The sequence below is a fragment of the Leptinotarsa decemlineata genome, unplaced genomic scaffold, assembly GCF_025532065.1.
Source record: "Leptinotarsa decemlineata unplaced genomic scaffold, Ldec_3_MD MMD2_tig00004204_RagTag_RagTag, whole genome shotgun sequence".
Classification (NCBI taxonomy): domain Eukaryota; kingdom Metazoa; phylum Arthropoda; class Insecta; order Coleoptera; family Chrysomelidae; genus Leptinotarsa; species Leptinotarsa decemlineata.
In genome coordinates, this window is record NW_027412603.1 from 1,777,535 (window position 1) to 1,799,019 (window position 21,485).

Genomic DNA, 21,485 nt, shown 5'->3' on the forward strand with positions numbered 1-21,485 from the left:
AAATCCATCAACTTCTGCTTCTGTATTCACGAAAGTTATTCTATCATACATCGAATCGACCTCCTAACGGCAAACCTTGGTTCAACAAAAATTGCGAGCAAGCTGTCAACTCCAAAAATCTTGGCTACTGGCAGTGGCGCAAAAATCCCAGTGCCGAAAACCGAACTGAGTTTGTGATGGCTCGTAACACCTGCAAACTTAGGATAAATGAAAGCAAAGAACTTCACAATCACAAAATTAGAGATGAACTGTTTGTCAATCCCAACGGGACTAGATCCTTCTGGTCGGTAGCTAAATATGTTAATCAGAACTCAAGAAAATCCACAATTCCACCTCTAACACAAGCAGATGGTTCAATTCCAACAACCAGCTCAATATCAACAAGACGTCTGGCCCTGATGAAGTACTCGTCATCGTATTTAAAAAGTGGACAAATGAACTCGTACCAGTATTTTGCAGACTTTTCAACCTGTCTTGCAAAAAAGAGGCTTTTTCTTTCCTTTGAGAGATTGGTCTCGTTCTTCCTACATACAAAAAGGGCAAAAAAATAACTATAGACTAGTAGCATTGCTATCTATGATATTGAAAATAATGAAGATGAGAGTTGTAAACCACCATATTATCGAATATTTGGAAGGTTTCAACATCTTGAGCGATCATCAATACGGCTTTCGGAAACAAAGACGACCTTCTATCGAATGTCACTCATATTTGGAATAACGCAATCGAGAAATATGAAGAATCAAGAGCTGTTGCGCTTGATGTTTCTTAGGCCATTGACCGTGTGTGGTATGAGGGTTTGCCGGCCAAACTCTGGTGCTATGGCTTGTCGGATCATTTTTGTGTATGGCTCTTCAGCTTCCTGAAAGAACGTTTCCTACAAGTGGCCGTCGATGGATATCTGTCGAATACTAACACCATCAACGCTGGTATTCTCTATGGATCCAGGGGCCAGGGATCTCCCACCCTCTTTTTATTTTATAGCAAAGACTTATTAGAAAAAACAAGAATCAAATATATTTCTTTGCTGACGACAGCACACTTGTCTCGTCATTCCATTTGGATTCCAGGATATCGGCTACGGAGGCACATCCGAAAGTAACCAGGTTCAATTAAATGCCACAAAAACCCAGGCATCGGTTTTCTCCAAGGAAAGAAATGTCTCCGAACCGAATATAATAATGTCAGGTCAGACGATTCTGGTTCATGTTTGTTGAGGGTTAAAATAAACACCAATATGTCTTGACACAATCATGTCGCTGGAATTGCAAAGGCTGCTTCTCAGCTTCTCAAAATCTTGGATCACTGTTCCGAACCGGAAAATAGTACACAACTTTTGATGCTTTCTAAATCTCAGATCAGACCTCCTTTGGAGTGTTGTTCTCATGTATGGAGCTCAACCCCTAAACATACCGTGAAGTTGCTGAATTCCATCCAGGAAAGAATCATCCGCTTGATTGGTGACGCACATCATATGCAACCTTGATAGCCTGGAACGTCGAAAAAATGTTGGGGATTTGTCTCTCTTCTACAGTGTCACCGATAAAGTCCGTATCAAATGGGAAACTTTTTTATTTATCGTTTTATGTCAAATTTGATTTTGGCAGTAGATTTTGCTTAAGAAATGATGTCAAATGATGTCTACAAAATAGGTCACGTAATTTCCTTAACCTGTCAAAATTGACATTTAAAAAAAGAAACATCGAAAAATGACATTATTCTTCAAAATATCCAAAAATATCAAGGGATAAAAACATTTTCTCTTGTAATTTTATACTCACACACCAAGTTTCAAACCCATAATAAGTATTTTATATTTTCACTATTTTTCCGCATTCCTGCTTTTTCTACTTATCAAAATTTAAGCACACCTGTACTAAATCATTTATTTTAACTAAACTCGTCACCGAATTTCTTTTTTTGTAATATAATAATATTTTAAGAGCCTCTTCGATGTTAAAAACAAATTTTGAAATATAAAAGTTGTCAAACTTGATGCAAAGTTCATCTAGAGTTTTTTAATGAGCAAATGGCCTCACAATATGAATTAGAACAAAACGGAACATTAGGAAACATCATTTCGTGATTCTTGAAGCCCATTCAATAAAAGAAAAAAACTCATAGTATTTACATTTACCTACTCCGCTAACAACACTAATTTAAAAAAACTGGGTAGGCTGTGAAAAAATATGAAACTACATAATGTGTTTTAGAAAACGTCACTGTCACCGAATAAATTAATGCCCGTTAGTTCAATGTAATGTATGAAAATTAAAATAATATGTTATCTTTACAAAAAAAAATTGAAATTGTGCTAATTTGTGGTGAAAACACATTGCATCGACAAGTGGCTGATATTTTTAACGCAAGACATCCTGGTAGACATGTACAGCAATCCACTGTAAGTAGGATTTTAAAAAAAATTAAACTGGGTTCAGTTGAAAATACTTTTAAAAAACGTCATAATCCATCACGCAATAATGATGAGGTTCAGTTGGCTGTCTGCCTGTATGTTATCGAACAGGGAAAATCAAGTATTATCAATATTGTAGATAGAACTGGCGTTAAAAGAGAAAGCGTAAGAGCAATTTTACATAAAAATAAATTTAAACCCTACAAACCCAAATTTATAAATACCTTAAAGGAAAGAGATTTCGATGTTCGACTAGATTTCTCTTTCTGGTACCAAGGAGAAGTAGAATTAAACAGAAAATTTCCTTACAAAATCCTATGGACCGACGAAGCTACCTTCACATCGAACGGCGTAGTCAGTTCCCAGAATTGTAGGTGGTGGGCTCAGGAAAATCCGCATTTTGTGATAGAATGTCGGGACCAATATTCATTCAAAACAAATGTGTGTTGCGGTGTTTTAAATAATCAGGTAATGGGACCATTCTTTTTTAGACACAATTTAACTTCTCAGGATTATTTGCAATTTCTAAATACTGAGATCAGTGATATAGTGGACAATATGCCGGTTGAAATAAGACACAGTCTGTGGTATCAATGTGACGGGGCTCCTATTCATAGTTCAAGACAAGTCAAAGAGAAACTATTAGAAATGTTTAGGGGCAAAGTTATTGGGCGAAATATGGAGCAAATATGGCCGCCTAGGTCGCCAGATTTAACCCCACTAGATTTTTTCTTGTGGGGTTACTTAAAACAAATCGTTTATAAACAAAGACCTTTTCGTGACGTGAATCACCTAGAAACTGTTATTAGAAACTCTATTTTAAACATAAACCCTGTGAGTATCAGCAACTCAATAAAAGATGTATCAAGAAGGACAATTATCTGCATAGAACGCGATGGAAGACATACAGAAATGTAGTTGTATTTAATGTCGTGAATCTTTTTTTCGTGTTTTTTTCGTGTTTATTTTCAGTTCCTTTCAATTAAGATTGAATTCCACTGTATTTTTTGTTAAAAAAACAATAAACACTCTAAGATATTGTTTCCTAATGTTCCGTTTTGTTCTAATTCATATTGTGAGGCCATTTGCTCATTAAAAAACTCAAGTAATGTATAGTTTGGAAAGCCCCGTTGAAACTAGATGAACTTTGCATCAAGTTTGACAACTTTTATTTTTCAAAATTTGTTTTTAACATCAAAGAGGCTCTTAAAATATTATTATATTACAAAAAAAGGAATTCGGTGATGAGTTTAGTTAAAATAAATGATTTAGTACAGGTGTGCTTAAATTTTGATAAGTAGAAAAAGCAGGAATGCGGAATAATAGTGAAAATATAAAATACTTATTATGGGTTTGAAACTTGGTGTGTGGGTATAAAATTACAAAAGAAAATATTTTTATCCCTTGATATTTTTTAATATTTTGAAGAATAATGTCATTTTTCGATGTTTCTTTTTTTAAATGTCAATTTTGACAGGTTAAGGAAATCACGTGACCTATTTTGTAGACGCCATTCGACATCATTTCTTGAGCAAAATCTACTGCCAAAATCAAATTTCACATAAAACGATAAATAAAAAAGTTTCCCATTTGATGCGGACTTTATCGGTGACACTGTATATAGAAGTGTTCAAGTGACTTGGTACATTTGACTTCACCAAGAGCGGTACATATCAAAAATACGCGATGGACTGTGGCTGCTCTTCGTTTTGAGGTTCAACTCAGTACACCTCGAAGTTCACTGTTTGAGAACTCTCTCAAAAGAACTGCGTTTATGTGGAATGAACTTCCTAAGAACGTTTTTCCAAATAGATTTATTCTTCAGCGATTCATATCCAATGTGAATCACTTTTTTTGCACAGGCACCGCTCTGAGAGCGCCTCAAAAAGTTTCTTGTAGTGCTTGTGTTTCGTCCTTGAAGAGAAACATTCTATAATAAAACACTATGGATGAACTTTCAGAAAATATAGGGATTGACTAATTGATTTCCATCAAATCCTAATTTCTATTGAATCAATCTATGTTCAGTCTTCAGTCTGATTTTGTTGATTTTTCGCAGCAGGACAATACCTCAACAAGATAAGAAAAAAATTATAATTAGGTGTCAGAACATTACTGCTCCTGCAGAAATGTATTCGATTCTGAACAGTTCACACAATCATCGATAATTTTTATTGTCTTTTTTCCACGTTATATTGACTTCTTGTGCTTTACATTATTTCTGTTTCCTCAAACATCTCTTTCCAAAGTTCTGGAATAGTATATTCATTCCATTAGGATCACGTACTGCATATTATTTCACAGACAGAGACCAGCTTATGTAATATCTACCCTGAATGTGGATCATTTCAGGTATATCCAGTCACCCATGGAACATTTGAATTTTGTAGGAATTATCACAAAACTTGACATTAAATTATTGACCAGGTGAATTAATAATTGAAATACACTATGTTTTCTCCTCGAAAAGGAATCGTCTACCGAATGAATATGATCTACATTGACAATGTGACAAGTTTGTATAGTGTTGGATATCCTATCTCAAGGTCTATACGACCGGAGAGTTTTTGGAGGGTTAAAGGAAGATTTGAGGAAACAGGTAGTGTCAAGCATAAGAAAAGACAAATAATGAATAAAATTGCAACCATAGAAAAAAATGAATCAGCGATGATGCTTTCAGCAGTTAGAAATCCTCATAAAAGTACGGGGGAAATTGCAAGTGAGTTGGATATAAGTCATACTTCCATGAACAGAATGTTGATCCAAAATGAAGTTTTTTCATACCGACTTGAATCACATCAAGAACTATTTGAAACTGATTATAGAACTAATGTTCGACATTGCGAAAATTTATTGAATTGAATTATCAAAGAACCGAATATTCTGAAATATTTGTTTGAAGGTGATTGACAATGTTTCGTGATGAATTTCACTAGTTCGGACTTCCATTGTCTATTATATAAAATGATTCGAAATCCCTGAAACAAGTAAAAAAGAATGATTGAAAAGAAAATTATATTAAGCAACAATAAACCTGAAATGAAGTGATAGTGAAATAACCTACAAGTAAAAATATAATAATTGAATAAATAAAAATTAAAGGGATGCAAAAAAGAAAATAATAAAAAATAAAAAAGTGTAGAGATTCCAAGTCACGTTAGTTCACGACGTTTCGATTGTTGGTATCTACAATCGTCTTCGGGTGATGACTGGACTGATTCCTCCGAGAGATGACTATTTTATAGGTCGTTGAAATACTTTCACTTTCTCTACTTTCCATTTTCCGCTTCACTGATTCCGTGAGAGATGACCGATTTGGCGGGAGTTGGTCATTTTTCGTTTGATGATGGGTTTCCATATGTTCCGTATATCTACGCTGGCCTGGCTGAATACGTTGTTGGACAACATGTATGCGGCTTCCTTAAATTTTCTCCTGAACCAATGTTCCTCTCTGTGCAAGATCTCAGCTTGGGACCACTCGATGTTGTGTTGATGGGTCCAAACATGGTCTGCTATTCCTGATTTGCTGGTTTCTCCTCGCTGTGTGTGCTTCTTGTGCTCGGCAATGCGAATATTCAATGGCCTCTTAGTTTCACCAATATAGGATTTTCCGCACTCACAGGGTATCCGGTAAATGTAATTCTTGGAATCGCAGTCCGCGTTTGGGGGCCTGGTTTTCGTGAGGCTGCTACGGAGGCTGTTACCGGATCTGAAACAGGTTCTAATGTTGTACTTGGAACCAATTCTTCTTATCCTCTCCGATAATCCTCTGATGTAGGGAAGTGCAAGCACTGGTTGTGACGGCTTCTCTTCCTTGCGAGGCTCCTGCTGTCTTTAAGCCAAAGTCTTTTCTACCATCGCTTTGGAGTATCCATTCCTCTGAAGATCATTTTTGATGATGTCTAGTTCCTTCTCGAGACCTTCCTTTGTATTACAGAGCCCAAAAGCACGGTCTAATGTGTACGAAACTGTTATTTCCAACTGAAGGACGAATTCTTCACACAAGATGAGGGACTGCCAATGGGATCACCACTTTCACCAGTCATAGCCAACATATATATGGAGTGGTTTGAAACTCTGGCCATTGAAGAAGCCCACAAGAAACCTCGAGTCTGGGTGAGATATGTTGACGACACCTTCATAATATGGAACCATGGGAATACTGAACTAGACGCCTTTCTGAAACACATCAACAGCGTGAGACCTTCCATCACTTTCACAATGGAGAAGGAAATCCACAATGAATTGCCATTCTTAGACGTTTTGGTGAAGAGGACCGACACTAAGTGGGAAACATCTGTATACCGAAAACCCACTCATACGGGACAGTATCTGAACCACGAATCCAACCACCATCAATCGACAAAAAGAGGAATCATCAAGACTCTATTAGACCGTGCTTTTGGGCTCTGTAATACAAAGGAAGGTCTCGAGAAGGAACTAGACATCATCAAAAATGATCTTCAGCGGAATGGATACTCCAAAGCGATGGTAGAAAAGACTTTGGCTAAAAGACAGCAGGAGCCTCGTAAGGAAGAGAAGCCGTCACAACCAGTGCTTGCACTTCCCTACATCAGAGGATTATCGGAGAGGATAAGAAGAATTGGTTCCAAGTACAACATTAGAACCTGTTTCAGATCCGGTAACACTATCCGTAGCAGCCTCACGAAAACCAGGCCCCCAAACGCGGACTGCGATTCCAAGAATTACATTTATCGGATACCCTGTGAGTGCGGAAAATCCTATATTGGTGAAACTAAGAGGCCATTGAATATTCGCATTGCCGAGCACAAGAAGCACACACAGCGAGGAGAAACCAGCAAATCAGGAATAGCAGACCATGTTTGGACCCGTCAACACAACATCGAGTGGTCCCAAGCTGAGATCTTGCACAGAGAGGAACATTGGTTCAGGAGAAAATTTAAGGAAGCCGCATACATGTTGTCCAACAACGTATTCAGCCAGGCCAGCGTAGATATACGAAACATATGGAAACCCATCATCAAACGAAAAATGACCAACTCCCGCCAAATCGGTCATCTCTCACGGAATCAGTGAAGCGGAAAATGGAAAGTAGAGAAAGTGAAAGTATTTCAACGACCTATAAAATAGTCATCTCTCGGAGGAATCAGTCCAGTCATCATCCGAAGACGATTGTAGATACCAACAATCGAAACGTCGTGAACTAACGTGACTTGGAATCTCTACACTTTTTTATTTTTTATTATTTTTTTTTTGCATCCCTTTAATTTTTATTTATTCAATTATTATATTTTTACTTGTAGGTTATTTCACTATCATTTCATTTCAGGTTCATTGTTGCTTAATATAATTGTTATTTTCAACTATCCTTTTTTAATCATTCTTTTTTACTTGTTTCAGGGATTTCAAATCATTTTATATAATAGACAATGGAAGTCCGAACTAGTGAAATTCATTCTGAAATATATTTTATTTTCTGACAAATCCACATTCAGAAGTGATGAAATGATATATAGACATATGCACTACTACTCAACAGAGAACCGCACTGGATGATCGATAACCAAAACAGATGGTCGATAAATGTTTGAGGGGCATAATTGGATATCAGGACCATATTTCTCTCAAAGGCCTCTGGAATGATAAATTCATTGAGATTTATTGAAGGAGGTGCCCAGTGATATTACTAACATGATGGCGTGCCTCCACGTGTTGAAAGTTTTTGAACAGGTGGCGTAGGAATAAATGGATTAAAATTTTTCCATTTGGACTATGGTACATGGTTGAAATGATGAATTTTCCTATAACTTTTTCCCGTTTCGAGTTTGGAATTCATTCTTGAAATTTCATCGAATTTGTGCTGGGACAGTTCCAAAAAGAGTGGTACTTCAAAGTGTTTTTTGGGAAGATTATACTTTCATTCTATATACAGGGTCCTGCAACAGTGGCGCGGTGTTCCATATCTCTATATAGGAAGCAGATAGGAATCTAATTTTCTATAATATTACCTTATTGCTCGATCTCGACAAAATAAAAATATTGGCGGTCACACAGGGTGTTCGATTTTTTCTGGGCGGATCCCAACTGTGTCTTTTTAAATGGCAACCTATATTTTTTATCGCTTTTTCGGTTTCTTCATAGAAAATGAAATAAACTTTATGTATATCTGCACTTCGAAAATATTGATGGTTTTCGAGATATCTAGCATGACAGGTTTTTTTTTCCAATATTCGTCACTCAGAATATTTGAAATTATAAAGTGGTGCCAAGTCCAGTTGAAATTTTTTTTTGGTCAAATATTCTACATTGGTAACTCTCTCAAACGATATATCTGAAATCGACCTGTGATATACAGGGTATGAAAAACCGCTTGCCAAATATTGTAAATGAAAATTTGCAAAATCTTCCTTATATTAAATGGAACACCCTGTATATTATTGATCCATAAGAAGCGCCAACGAAACCTCTACAAATTTCATTAAGTATTCCCTATGGCTAAGTTCAATAGTTTTTCTTAAATGAGCATTTCTTTCGAAAAATGGTCATTTTTTCAAAGCGAAATCCATTTGACGACTGATAAGAATATACAAAAAATACCCTTTCCTTAAAATATCGCCCATTCCTAAAATTACCTGTTGCTAGATAAACAAGTTGCGAATTACACCACAAAATGGACGTTCTTGAATAGTTACAATAATTTGTGCCATATTCTTTCGGTCTAAAACAACCTTTCAGCGAATGAAATATTTATTGGAAATCAAGTAGTCTGGCAAATGACAGAACAAAATATTTGGCTGCAAATGAATATTGAAATTTTTAGTCAATCGTGAAGTTGAACTGTCGGTATAATTTCATCAGAATGTTGTTATCAAAAAGTGATTTGATTAATATGATTTTCATATTAGGTGAATCAGACAGGAATTGTTTATTGGCAAGTAGAATTTATTCTCAACGGTATCCAGATAGAAGGCATTCAGATGAAAGATCTTTCCGAAAGGTCTTGGGACGATTCGTTGAAACTGGATCTATTAATTATTCCAAACATGAGCGCATCAAGCCAGCTACTAATGAAGATAATGAATTGCAAGTTCTTCTTGCTGTTGAAGAAGATCCTAGTAGGAGTCAACGACAAATTGGGGAAATAGTGGATATAAGTGAGAGATCAGTGCAACGAGTATTAAAGAAACATCGCTTGCATCCATACCACGTTCAGTTACATCAAGAGCTACTGTATGCTGATTTCGAGAAAAGAGTGAGATTTTGCAATTGGGCCATGAACAAAATTCGTCGAAACGAATATTTTTTCAATAATATTTTATGGTCGGATGAATCGACATTCCATAAAAATGGATTTGTAAATCGACATAATTACCATTATTATGCGACAGAAAATCCTCACTTATTGAGACAGGTGGATTATCAACATAGGTGGTCGATAAATGTCTGGGGAGGCATCATTGGAGAATATGTAATTGGTCCATACTTTTTTGAGGGACATATGAATGGTGCAATGTATCTCAATTTCTAACGAAATGATTTACCAGGTGTGTTAGATGATATTCCTCTTGACCTCCGCAATAGAATGTGGTTACAACATGATGGTGCACCTGCTCACTATTCGGCAGAAGTGAGAGATCATCTAAATGAAGTATTTCCCAATAAATGGATAGGACGGAATGGGCCTGTACGGTGGCCCGCTAGATCACCAGATTTGACGAAACTAGATTTTTTCTTATGGGGATACATAAAAAATATGGTTTACGTTGAGCCACCAACTTCTCCCGAAAATATGCGTCATAGAATAACGAATGCTTTTCGCAGCATTACACCAGCTGTCTTGCGCAGGGTAGAACAGTCTTTCAAACATAGACTTCAGCTCTGCATTCAAGAAAATGGAAGACATGTTGAACATATTTTATAAAAGTTTCTTTATCAACCTTAATTAAACTCTCCCTTTTGTAGTTTTGTGATTTGCCAGTTGACAAATTTGAATATCTAGAACTCAAGCTCTGAATGAATATAATAATATGAAAAAAATAGTTATTTATAATGTTTCTTTCTTTTAACTTGTTTGGTTTGATATTGCACGATTTATGAGTGAAATTCTGCATCCAATGAAAAAATAATTTTCCATTTAGCAAAAAGTGATAGGTACATACATTTATTTCGTTAAAAAATATTTGTTTGGACACCTTCTAATGTACAAAATTGAAACAAGATATCTTTCGTATATTTTTATCAGTCGTTTAATGGATTTCGCTTTGAAAAAATTACCATTTTTCGAAAGAAATGCTCATTTAAGAAAAACTATTGAACTTAGCCATAGGGAATACTTAATGAAATTTGTAGAGGTTTCGTTGGCGCTTCTTATGGATCAATAATATACAGGGTGTTCCATTCAATATAAGGAAGATTTTGCAAATTTTCATTTACAATATTTGGCAAGCGGTTTTTCATACCCTGTATATCACAGGTCGATTTCAGATATATCGTTTGAGAGAGTTACCAATGTAGAATATTCGACCAAAAAAAAATTTCAACTGGACTTGGCATCACTTTATAATTTCAAATATTCTGAGTGACGAATATTGGAAAAAAAAACCTGTCATGCTAGATATCTCGAAAACCGTCAATATTTTCGAAGTGCAGATATACATAAAGTTTATTTCATTTTCTATGAAGAAACCGAAAAAGCGATAAAAAATATAGGTTGCCATTTAAAAAGACACAGTTGGGATCCGTCCAGAAAAAATCGAACACCCTGTGTGACCGCCAATATTTTTATTTTGTCGAGCTCGAGCAATAAGGTAATATTATAGAAAATTAGATTCCTATCTGCTTCCTATATAGAGATATGGAACACCGCGCCACTGTTGCAGGACCCTGTATAGTGTATACAACGTAATCATGAGAGTCTGCTCTTGCATAATGGGGTGGTACATACGGGTTGTCCCATCTCAATGAAACTAATCTTTGATATTTTTGTTGTACATTTTGCACTGAACATGAATGGAATTATTCCGATCATATGTTACCTATACCTATTTATACGGGGGTTGAATAAAAAAAAAACGTTAAATGTTTTTTCAGTTTCATTAATTTTCGTGTCGTTGATGAGTAGGCGATACTTGTTCTTTGTATCAAATTTAATTTACCTTGAATAAGGAAAGGAATATTGTCCCAGTTTGGTGGATTATATTTGATTCTTTTCCTAGAGTTTCTTTGTACGGGACTTCAACAGTGTGACCGACGCTTTGGTAATAGAAGATCAATCCATATACGGGTTGTTCGATTAGTTTGGTTTCACCTTCATACAGAGCAGTTCACGGTCATCAGCAAAAAATGAAAGGACCTACTCGAAGTCTTTGGCTCACTTACAAATCAAGATACACTGGCTGACCTACAACCATCTTGGAAATTCCCGCAAGTTATTGCTTCTTTCTGTGGCTTCATTTTCAATGTTTTCGTTTTTCTACTGTAAGGCGAAAATGTAATGTCTTTTTCCTGATGATTTATGAATTGCGCATGCGCTTGAGCTCCCGCGACGCATTATAACTTGTTGGTGGCATTTGAATTTCTGCATAAAATTTGAGTTGATGTGTTATTTTGAATGAGTTGCGATACCTGCTCTGATTTTATTGCTAAGTTCCTGTTCATTTACTGATCGTTTTTCGTCCGTGGTACTTGCTGTTTGGTGCTTATATGATATGCATATACGTTCTTGCTTATTCGTTGAATAATATTTCACAATCCTCGAAAATAATTATTGATCAACGGTATCCTTTGAACTCTGTATATAACTTGTTTGACATGTTTGACAATCTACTGCCTTGATTGCTTTGACTTATACTCTATTCAGATACAAGTGGCTGTAAGTCTTGAATGAATTTTTGAATCGTTACCTGTTATTTCATATCATTTGGAAAGTTAGTGGTATCGACACATTTAGGGTGTTTGTGAGGCAATATACCTGGCGCTCCTTTCCTTTTTTCATCAATTCTAAATCTTGATATAATATTGAAGAACCCTCCCCATCTTCACTGAAACTAGTCACGAATACCCACCTGACAGGTGACTTGTATCCTTGTTATCGATAAGTAAGGTTACACCCTGCATATCAAGAGCGATCAATAAAACATAGCTTCCTCTCTACAACTTTTTCCTAAAATTTTTTTTGTATCTCTACTAGGGAAGCAGCTATCGGCCAACCACCTTTCGTTGATACAACCTGTATAAATAATATTTCTTGACATTTCAGTTAACAACAGACGGCTTTTCAGTTGGACTTTTTGATAGATGTCCAGCTTTTGGCAATGTTACTAGCCTTTTTCAGGACACCATGATTTTAACATGGGTGATTACACATTTCTTCGATTGACGACTTGTTTATTTTGTGGAAATTCATGTTCACTGAGGATACACTACAAAAACACACTTTTTTCTATTTTCCACTGTATTTCTTTATTGTTGACCGGTTTCGGCTATTATACCATTTTCAAAACTAACTGATTACATTTAAATCCGAGTAATTTATACCTATATTATTCTAGCATAAATGATTTGATATACCTGATATATCTGATATACCTGATATCCGGTACCTGCGTTTCATATACCTGTAAAATCCGTGAACATAACAAAGCTTTCAATATAATGTAGGTTTTGGGATCTGGACTATAGGTTCAGGAGAGGACTATTGTTTAATTCAAGTTGTTCGTTGAGGACAATAGAATTGGGATCTTTCTTTGACCTGTTTATTTCCATAGATTCCAACAGATTCATCATTTTCCCTTTTTCGCATGTATGTAGGATCTTTAAATTATCTTTATCTATTTTATGTTTCGAATTTTGAAGATGTTCGTACATTAATGATTTTTTATCCGAAATGACATGTTCATGGTACCTTGTATCAAAATTTCTCCCAGTTTGGCCTGTATATATGGCAGGGCATTCACCACATTCTATTCGATATATACCAGATCTCTTTCCTTTCTCTAATTTAGGTTTGGCATTAAATAATATGTTTCCTAAATTTCCGTTGGATGTGTAGGATGTTTGTAAATTGAATTTTGAGAGATAATTTTCAATATTCTCGGATATTCTACCAGCATAATTGATACTAACATATTTGTGTTCTGGTCTTGTGGAAATTGAGTATAGTTCTTTCATTATTGGTTTTTGTTGATATTTCATTATTATGTTGTTAACTAGAGTGGTAGGTATTTTGTTATTAACTGCTATTTGTTTAATGATTGCAATTTCACTTCGGAGGTTTTGATCAGAAAGGGGTATTGTGAAAGCCCTGTGTATCATTGACCTGAATGCAGACAATTTCTGTGAAATCGGGTTAAAAGAGTCAAAAGGTATTGTGCAATCTGTGAATGTGTTTTTTCGGAAAATGTTAAAGTCGTGTTTATCATTGTTTTTGGATATTGTCAGATCTAAAAAATTTATCTCATTGTTCTCTTCTATCTCTACGGTGAATTTGATCTTATCGTGTAGACTATTGAGGAATTTCAAGTAATGAGATATTTGTCTAGTTGAACCATCGAAGCCTACTAATATGTCATCTACATATCTAAACCAGAACACAATATGTTTATGGGAAAGACAGTTATTCAAAATTAGATTAGTCTCTAAATTGTTTAGGAATATATCAGCTAGTAACGGACTTATCGGTGATCCCATTGGTAGGCCTGAGTTCTGTATATAAAATGTATTATTAAATTTAAAATAGTTTTGTTTTAAACACGTGTTGAACAGTTCACAGAGTTCACTGTTGACATATGGGTTAGTATTATGTCTATCTAATATGTTTTTAACCAGGGGAAGGCATTCATCTGTTGGAATATTCGGAAACATGTTCTTGATGTCAAACGATACTAATTTAATGTTGTTGTTAATTTTTATGTTGTTGAGTTTGTTTGTCAAGTCTATAGAATTTAGTATAGTGTGAGAAGGTTTGAAATTAGTGATCTCCCTGAATTTGCAATTTAAGAATTTTGACAGCTTATAATTAGGGGTATTGGTATATGAAACTACCGGTCTGGCTGGGTTACCTTCTTTGTGTAGTTTAATCAGTCCATACATCTCAGGTGGACGGGGGTTCATGCAGGTAGTCTTCTTCTTGTCCCATGCTGTGGGAAAAAGGAACGTAGAATGTTCAAGATTTTTCTTCAGATGGAGTGTGAAGGGTTTGGTGGGGTCTTTCTTCAACTCTGTGGTGTCCAATTGTTCTATAATATCTTGCATTTTTGAATCGTATTGTTGTTTACTCAGATATACTATGCTGTTACCTTTGTCTGCCCTGGTGAAAATTAGTTCCTCTTCTTTTGCCTTCTTGGATATGGTTTTCACTGTCTTCATGACTTTATTATTCGTGGGTGGATGTTCTGCTTTCTTTATCATAGTTGTTAGCTTGTGTCTCTGTAATGTTGGGTTATCAATGATATTGAGGTTATTCGAAATGATTAGTTCCGTTTGTACTCCTATGATTTCTTTGGTTCTATTAAAATTATTACTAATTGGAGGAGTGAACTTTGGACCTTTCTCTAGTAATTCTGTTTCATCTTTGGTGAACTTACTATTTGACAGATTGATGAATCTTGGGTAGAATTCATATTCCGATGGTTGAATATCTTGTTCTTCTTCCAAATGTTGGTTTTGTTTGTTAACCAAGACTGCGAGTTTCTTTTGGAGGGTTTCATATTTGATTTTGGATCTTATACTCACTTCTTGATGTATCTTGTCTTCTAAGCAATCAAATTCTACATTATGTAATATGTGTTTAAGCTCATCTTGCACTAGTTTGATGTGTAGTTTTATGTTATCTCTTGCTTTGTAATTGGTCTTGATCTGTTCTTTCAGCCATATGTTCTCGATTTTGTGTCGAATTCTGGAGGTGACTTCATTTTTAACGCATAATTTGTATTTGATATATTTCCACTAAATAAACAAGTCGTCCATCGGAGAAGTGAAATCGGCAAGTCGAGCATCACTGATGACAATGTATTATAGATTACAGGTAAAATATAATACAGTGGCCCTGAATCTGATGTTCAATAAAGAATGTGCTAAACTCAAGATCATACCTAACTATATCAAATACAAATTATGCGTTAAAAATGAAGTCACCTCTAGAATTCGACACAAAATCGAGAACATATGGCTGAAAGAACAGATCAAGACCAATTACAAAGCAAGAGATAACCTAAAACTACACATCAAACTAGTGCAAGATGAGCTTAAACACATATTACATAATGTAGAATTTGATTGCTTAGAAGACAAGATACATCAAGAAGTGAGTATAAGATCCAAGATCAAATATGAAACCCTCCAAAAGAAACTCGCAGTCTTGGTTAACAAACAAAACCAACATTTGGAAGAAGAACAAGATATTCAACCATCGGAATATGAATTCTACCCAAGATTCATCAATCTGTCAAATAGTAAGTTCACCAAAGATGAAACAGAATTACTAGAGAAAGGTCCAAAGTTCACTCCTCCATTTAGTAATAATTTTAATAGAACCAAAGAAATCATAGGAGTACTAACGGAACTAATCATTTCGAATAACCTCAATATCATTGATAACCCAACATTACAGAGACACAAGCTAACAACTATGATAAAGAAAGCAGAACATCCACCCACAAATAATAAAGTCATGAAGACAGTGAAAACCATATCCAAGAAGGCAAAAGAAGAGGAACTAATTTTCACCAGGGCAGACAAAGGTAACAGCATAGTATGTCTTAGTACACAACAATACGATTCAAAAATGCAAGATATTATAGAACAATTGGACACCACAGAGTTGAAGAAAGACCCCACAAAACCCTTCACACTCCATCTGAAGAAAAATCTTGAACATTCTACGTTCCTTTTTCCCACAACATGGGACAAGAAGAAGACTACCTGCATGAACCCCCGTCCACCTGAGATGTATGAACTGATTAAACTACACAAAGAAGGTAACCCAGCCAGACCGGTAGTTTCATATACCAATACCCCTAATTATAAGCTGTCAAAATTCTTAAATTGCAAATTCAGGGAGATCACTAATTTCAAACCTTCTCACACTATACTGAATTCTATAGACTTGACAAACAAACTCAACAACATAAAAATTAACAACAACATTAAATTAGTATCGTTTGACATCAAGAACATGTTTCCAAATATTCCAACAGATGAATGCCTTCCCCTGATTAAAAACATATTAGATAGACATAATACTAACCCATATGTCAACAGTGAACTCTGTGAACTGTTCAACACGTGTTTAAAACAAAACAATTTTAAATTTAATAATACATTTTATACACAGAACTCAGGCCTACCAATGGGATCACCGATAAGTCCGTTACTAGCTGATATATTCCTAAACAATTTAGAGACTAATCTAATTTTGAATAACTGTCTTTCCCATAAACATATTGTGTTCTGGTTAAGATATGTAGATGACATATTAGTAGGCTTCGATGGTTCAACTAGACAAATATCTCATTACTTGAAATTCCTCAATAGTCTACACGATAAGATCAAATTCACCGTAGAGATAGAAGAGAACAATGAGATAAATTTTTTAGATCTGACAATATCCAGAAACAATGATAAACTCGACTTTAACATTTTCCGAAAAAACACATTCACAGATTGCACAATACCTTTTGACTCTTTTAACCCGATTTCACAGAAATTGTCTGCATTCAGGTCAATGATACATAGGGCTTTCACAATACTCCTTTCTGATCAAAACCTCCGAAGTGAAATTGCAATCATTAAACAAATAGCAGTTAATAACAAAATACCTACCACTCTAGTTAACAACATAATAATGAAATATCAACAAAAATCAATAATGAAAGAACTATACTCAATTTCCACAAGACCAGAACACAAATATGTTAGTATCAATTATGCTGGTAGAATCTCCGAGAATATTAAAAATTATCTCTCAAAATTCAATTTACAAACATCCTACACATCCAACGGAAATTTAGGAAACATATTATTTAATGCCAAACCTAAATTAGAGAAAGGAAAGAGATCTGGTATATATCGAATAGAATGTGGTGAATGCCCTGCCATATATACAGGCCAAACTGGGAGAAATTTTGATACAAGGTACCATGAACATGTCATTTCGGATAAAAAATCATTAATGTACGAACATCTTCAAAATTCGAAACATAAAATAGATAAAGATAATTTAAAGATCCTACATACATGCGAAAAAGGGAAAATGATGAATCTGTTGGAATCTATGGAAATAAACAGGTCAAAGAAAGATCCCAATTCTATTGTCCTCAACGAACAACTTGAATTAAACAATAGTCCTCTCCTGAACCTATAGTCCAGATCCCAAAACCTACATTATATTGAAAGCTTTGTTATGTTCACGGATTTTACAGGTATATGAAACGCAGGTACCGGATATCAGGTATATCAGATATATCAGGTATATCAAATCATTTATGCTAGAATAATATAGGTATAAATTACTCGGATTTAAATGTAATCAGTTAGTTTTGAAAATGGTATAATAGCCGAAACCGGTCAACAATAAAGAAATATGGTGGAAAATAGACAAAAGTGTGTTTTTGTAGTGTATCGTCAGTGATTACACATTACTTGATAACATTTCCTACTCACTATCGTGAGGATGAATAAAAACATGGATTCATATGGGAAGAAGAGGAACATGAATAAAATGGAATGAGGGAACTGACTTTTAGATATTTTTGAATCAGTAAAAAAAAAGAATCGGATAAGGGTGTTTTTTTAAAATTCTTCTAAATGAATGTATAAATTTCAATGAGATTACTGAGGTCTGATTATCAAAACAGCTACAAATGTTTATTGGAAATCTAGAAAATTATACACAATGTTTCAACTGAACACAATAAAATTCAATAACCGATATTCAATTTCACCGTACCCGAAATGCAATCATTGAAATAGATGGACTCGTATTGCACTGTTGACCATTATTAACCTGGCTAATTCAAAAAACATGCTATTCAAATCTAATGATCATCATCATCAAAAAGTATGGAAATTGCTGATTACTCTTTGGAGAAGAAGTATATATATGATAAATTATTGAATGAATTTCACATAACTTACTTTTGCTATTGAAAGAACCGATGCACTCCTATATTGAAGCTTAGGTGATACAGTTCTTTCAGTTTCATGAACCTCCGGTTCTTCCAATTCTTCATGGTCCCCTAAGATTTTCGTGAAGTCCAGTTTACTATTCAACAATTCTTCGAAATTTCCTTGAGCTTCAATTTTTCCCTATATAATGATAAAATTATTATTTACTATTTTGGATGCATTCACTTTCTGTAGTATGAAACGCAGTGCCACTAGCAATTATTCTCGAATATTGTAGTGGAAGTTAGCCACACGTTTATTGTATAATGAATGTTTGATTCAGAAGTTCAATTCTGCCTTACGAATTGAAATTTCACAGTACATCTGCACGAATATTATATTCAGACTATAATATTATGTTGGTTGTTCCCGTGGGTTGGGCTACCTATCGGGCGCGTCCCCAGGTGTCCAAAAGGGGAACGGCCAGGGGACTGGAGGCCCTGTCCGTGAAGCCAATGTGGCCTTACGGACGGGATCGCTGGGCTCCTGATCAGTGACAGAAATAAGTAGGGTGAGGAGAATTGAAACTCCCCAAAAGCCTTTGCAAAACATGCCACCGTGGACCAGCCTACCCAAGCTGAGGTGTAAAGAATCGTGCCGACAGCTGAATGGCCGCAGGGTGATATGCAGTTACAAACGATCTCTTTGGGGAACTGGGCGAAACCTTTTTGTGATCAGCCTACCTCTGGTAATGTGGGGCCCAATCAGAGGTGACTAACTCTTTCCTTGCTATTCGTGGGAACACACATGAATGAAACAAACACGAAAAAAAATACAACAAAAACAAAAATCATTCCTGGGGTCGGACAGAAGTGCTCACATCAATCTGAGGCGATCGCTGGGGATGAACAGAAATGTCCACCACAATTTACCGGTTGAAATGAGGCTGGACATAGCAGATCACCTCGTGATGTAATACATATGTCAAGGCATAAGCGCATTTGCGGCACCAAGGTCAAAAGGAGGAAGAGAGCAGTAGTGGCAGCAACTATAAGTGCACCCTCCTTCTCCTCCACCCCACCTCCAACAGCAAGGGCACTTCCTGCGGCGGGGGTCAATAACTCCGCCTTGAATAAAGGCAAGGAACCGGCTGCCCCTGCAGGAAAGCTCAATCACTTGTGCACCCCCACGGAGGGAACCCCAAGAAGGTTGACGAAGCCGCGCAAAGACAGTAATGTCGCTGCACCTTCCAAAATCTTCGTGAAGGCCACCGCGAGACACCTCAAGTTTGCCAGAAAGAGTGTGTATTCGGCGAGGCTTGGCCTACAGATGCCAATATAAAGCTGACCTGTCCACCTTCATGGAACGGACAGGATGGTGATGACCTAGGAGGACAACTCCTCGGGAGGATGTACAATGAGTCACATGTAAGCTAAGTGCTGTGGGTCTTCACTCACCCTCCCTACTCTACAGATACAGATACAGATGTTAGTTGTTCATCAGTCAAAACATACAACATACGAAAGAGACAACATAAGTGCAGGATAGTTATTGAACTGGGAACTGAAAAACAAGAGTTTTCATTCAAAGTCATCAAATCATTAACATTATCAGAACAATCATTATGAGGAAAGAAATTTTTTTATAACGGATAAGTTTAAAAACTACTTGACTGATTATCGAAATATCTGTAATGTTCAGAAAGTCATATCATCAGCAAGCCAAAAGTACAACTATGCAAGTAAGCTGTACAACTATGAAATTTGAAAAAAAGCAAAGATTTCTACGAATATTTGTAATAGCGGTGTCACTTTAACGCCATATCAACGCTTGGCTCCATGCAAAGTTGGCGTCACCGAGTGGCGGGAAGGCAGTTCGTGAATATTTAGAATTCATTGTATGCTATATTATAAAACGGAACTCACCTTATTTTTCAAACTACCATTATTTGTCTACTAGCGAGTCTCCCCGATTTAGTACTGGTATAATTTGGAGTTCATCGTGGAACACAGTTCACGATCAAGGTTTACAGGTTGAATGAATTTAGTTGATTTCAATTGTCACTGTGAAGTTTCATCTATAACTTCAGTTGTTACAAAATGTATTCAAGCACAATACTTTCTCCTATGACTTCTTGAACGTGAAATACAGCAAATAAAGTTGACCTGATCCTGGAGTATACAGTGTCACCGATAAAGTCCGCATCAAATGGGAAACTTTTTTATTTATCGTTTCATGTGAAATTTGATTCTGGCAGTAGATTTTGCTTAAGAAATGATGTCCAATGGCGTCTACAAAATAGGTCACGTGATTTCCTTAACCTGTCAAAATTGACATTTAAAAAAAGAAACATCGAAAAATGACATTATTCTTCAAAATATCCAAAAATATCAAAGGATAAAAACATTTTCTTTTGTAATTTTATACCCACACACCAAGTTTCAAACCCATAATGAGTATTTTATATTTTCACTATTTTTCCGAACTCCTGCTTTTTCTACTTATCAAAATTTAAGCACACCTGTACTAAATCATTTATTTTAACTAAACTCGTCACCGAATTTCTTTTTTTGTAATATAATAATATTTTAAGAGCCTCTTTGATGTTAAAAACAAATTTTGAAAAATAAAAGTTGTCAAACTTGATGCAAAGTTCATCTAGTTTCAACGGGGCTTTCAAAACTATACAGTACTTGAGTTTTTTAATGAGCAAATGGCCTCACAATATGAATTAGAACAAAACGAAACATTAGGAAACATCATTTCGTGATTCTTGAAGCCCATTCAATAAAAGAAGAAAACTCATAGTATTTACATTTACCTACTCCGCTAACAACACTAGTTTAAAAAAACTGGGTAGGCTGTGAAAAAATATGAAACTACATAATGTGTTTTAGAAAACGTCACCGTCACTGAATAAATTAATGCCCGTTAGTTCAATGTAATGTATGAAAATTAAAATAATATTGTTATCTTTACAAGAAAA

The 21,485-nt window shown here is 35.5% G+C and overlaps 2 protein-coding genes across 3 annotated transcripts in view; one reads left to right on the forward strand and one right to left on the reverse strand.

Annotated features, from left to right (window-relative positions):
- Positions 1–21,485, reverse strand: part of LOC111516582 (ATP-binding cassette sub-family C member 4) — a 292,552-nt gene that overhangs the window by 142,332 nt on the left and 128,735 nt on the right. For both annotated transcript variants that reach the window (XM_074178651.1, XM_074178652.1), the window contains one exon: positions 18,530–18,700. In XM_074178651.1, coding sequence (XP_074034752.1) covers positions 18,530–18,700 — 171 coding nt within the window. The remainder of the gene's footprint in view (positions 1–18,529; positions 18,701–21,485) is intronic.
- Positions 16,176–17,970, forward strand: LOC141483800 (uncharacterized). The gene has a single exon (XM_074178653.1). It carries the CDS (start codon positions 16,179–16,181, stop codon positions 17,754–17,756), a length of 1,578 nt encoding a protein of 525 aa, XP_074034754.1. The 5' UTR covers positions 16,176–16,178; the 3' UTR covers positions 17,757–17,970.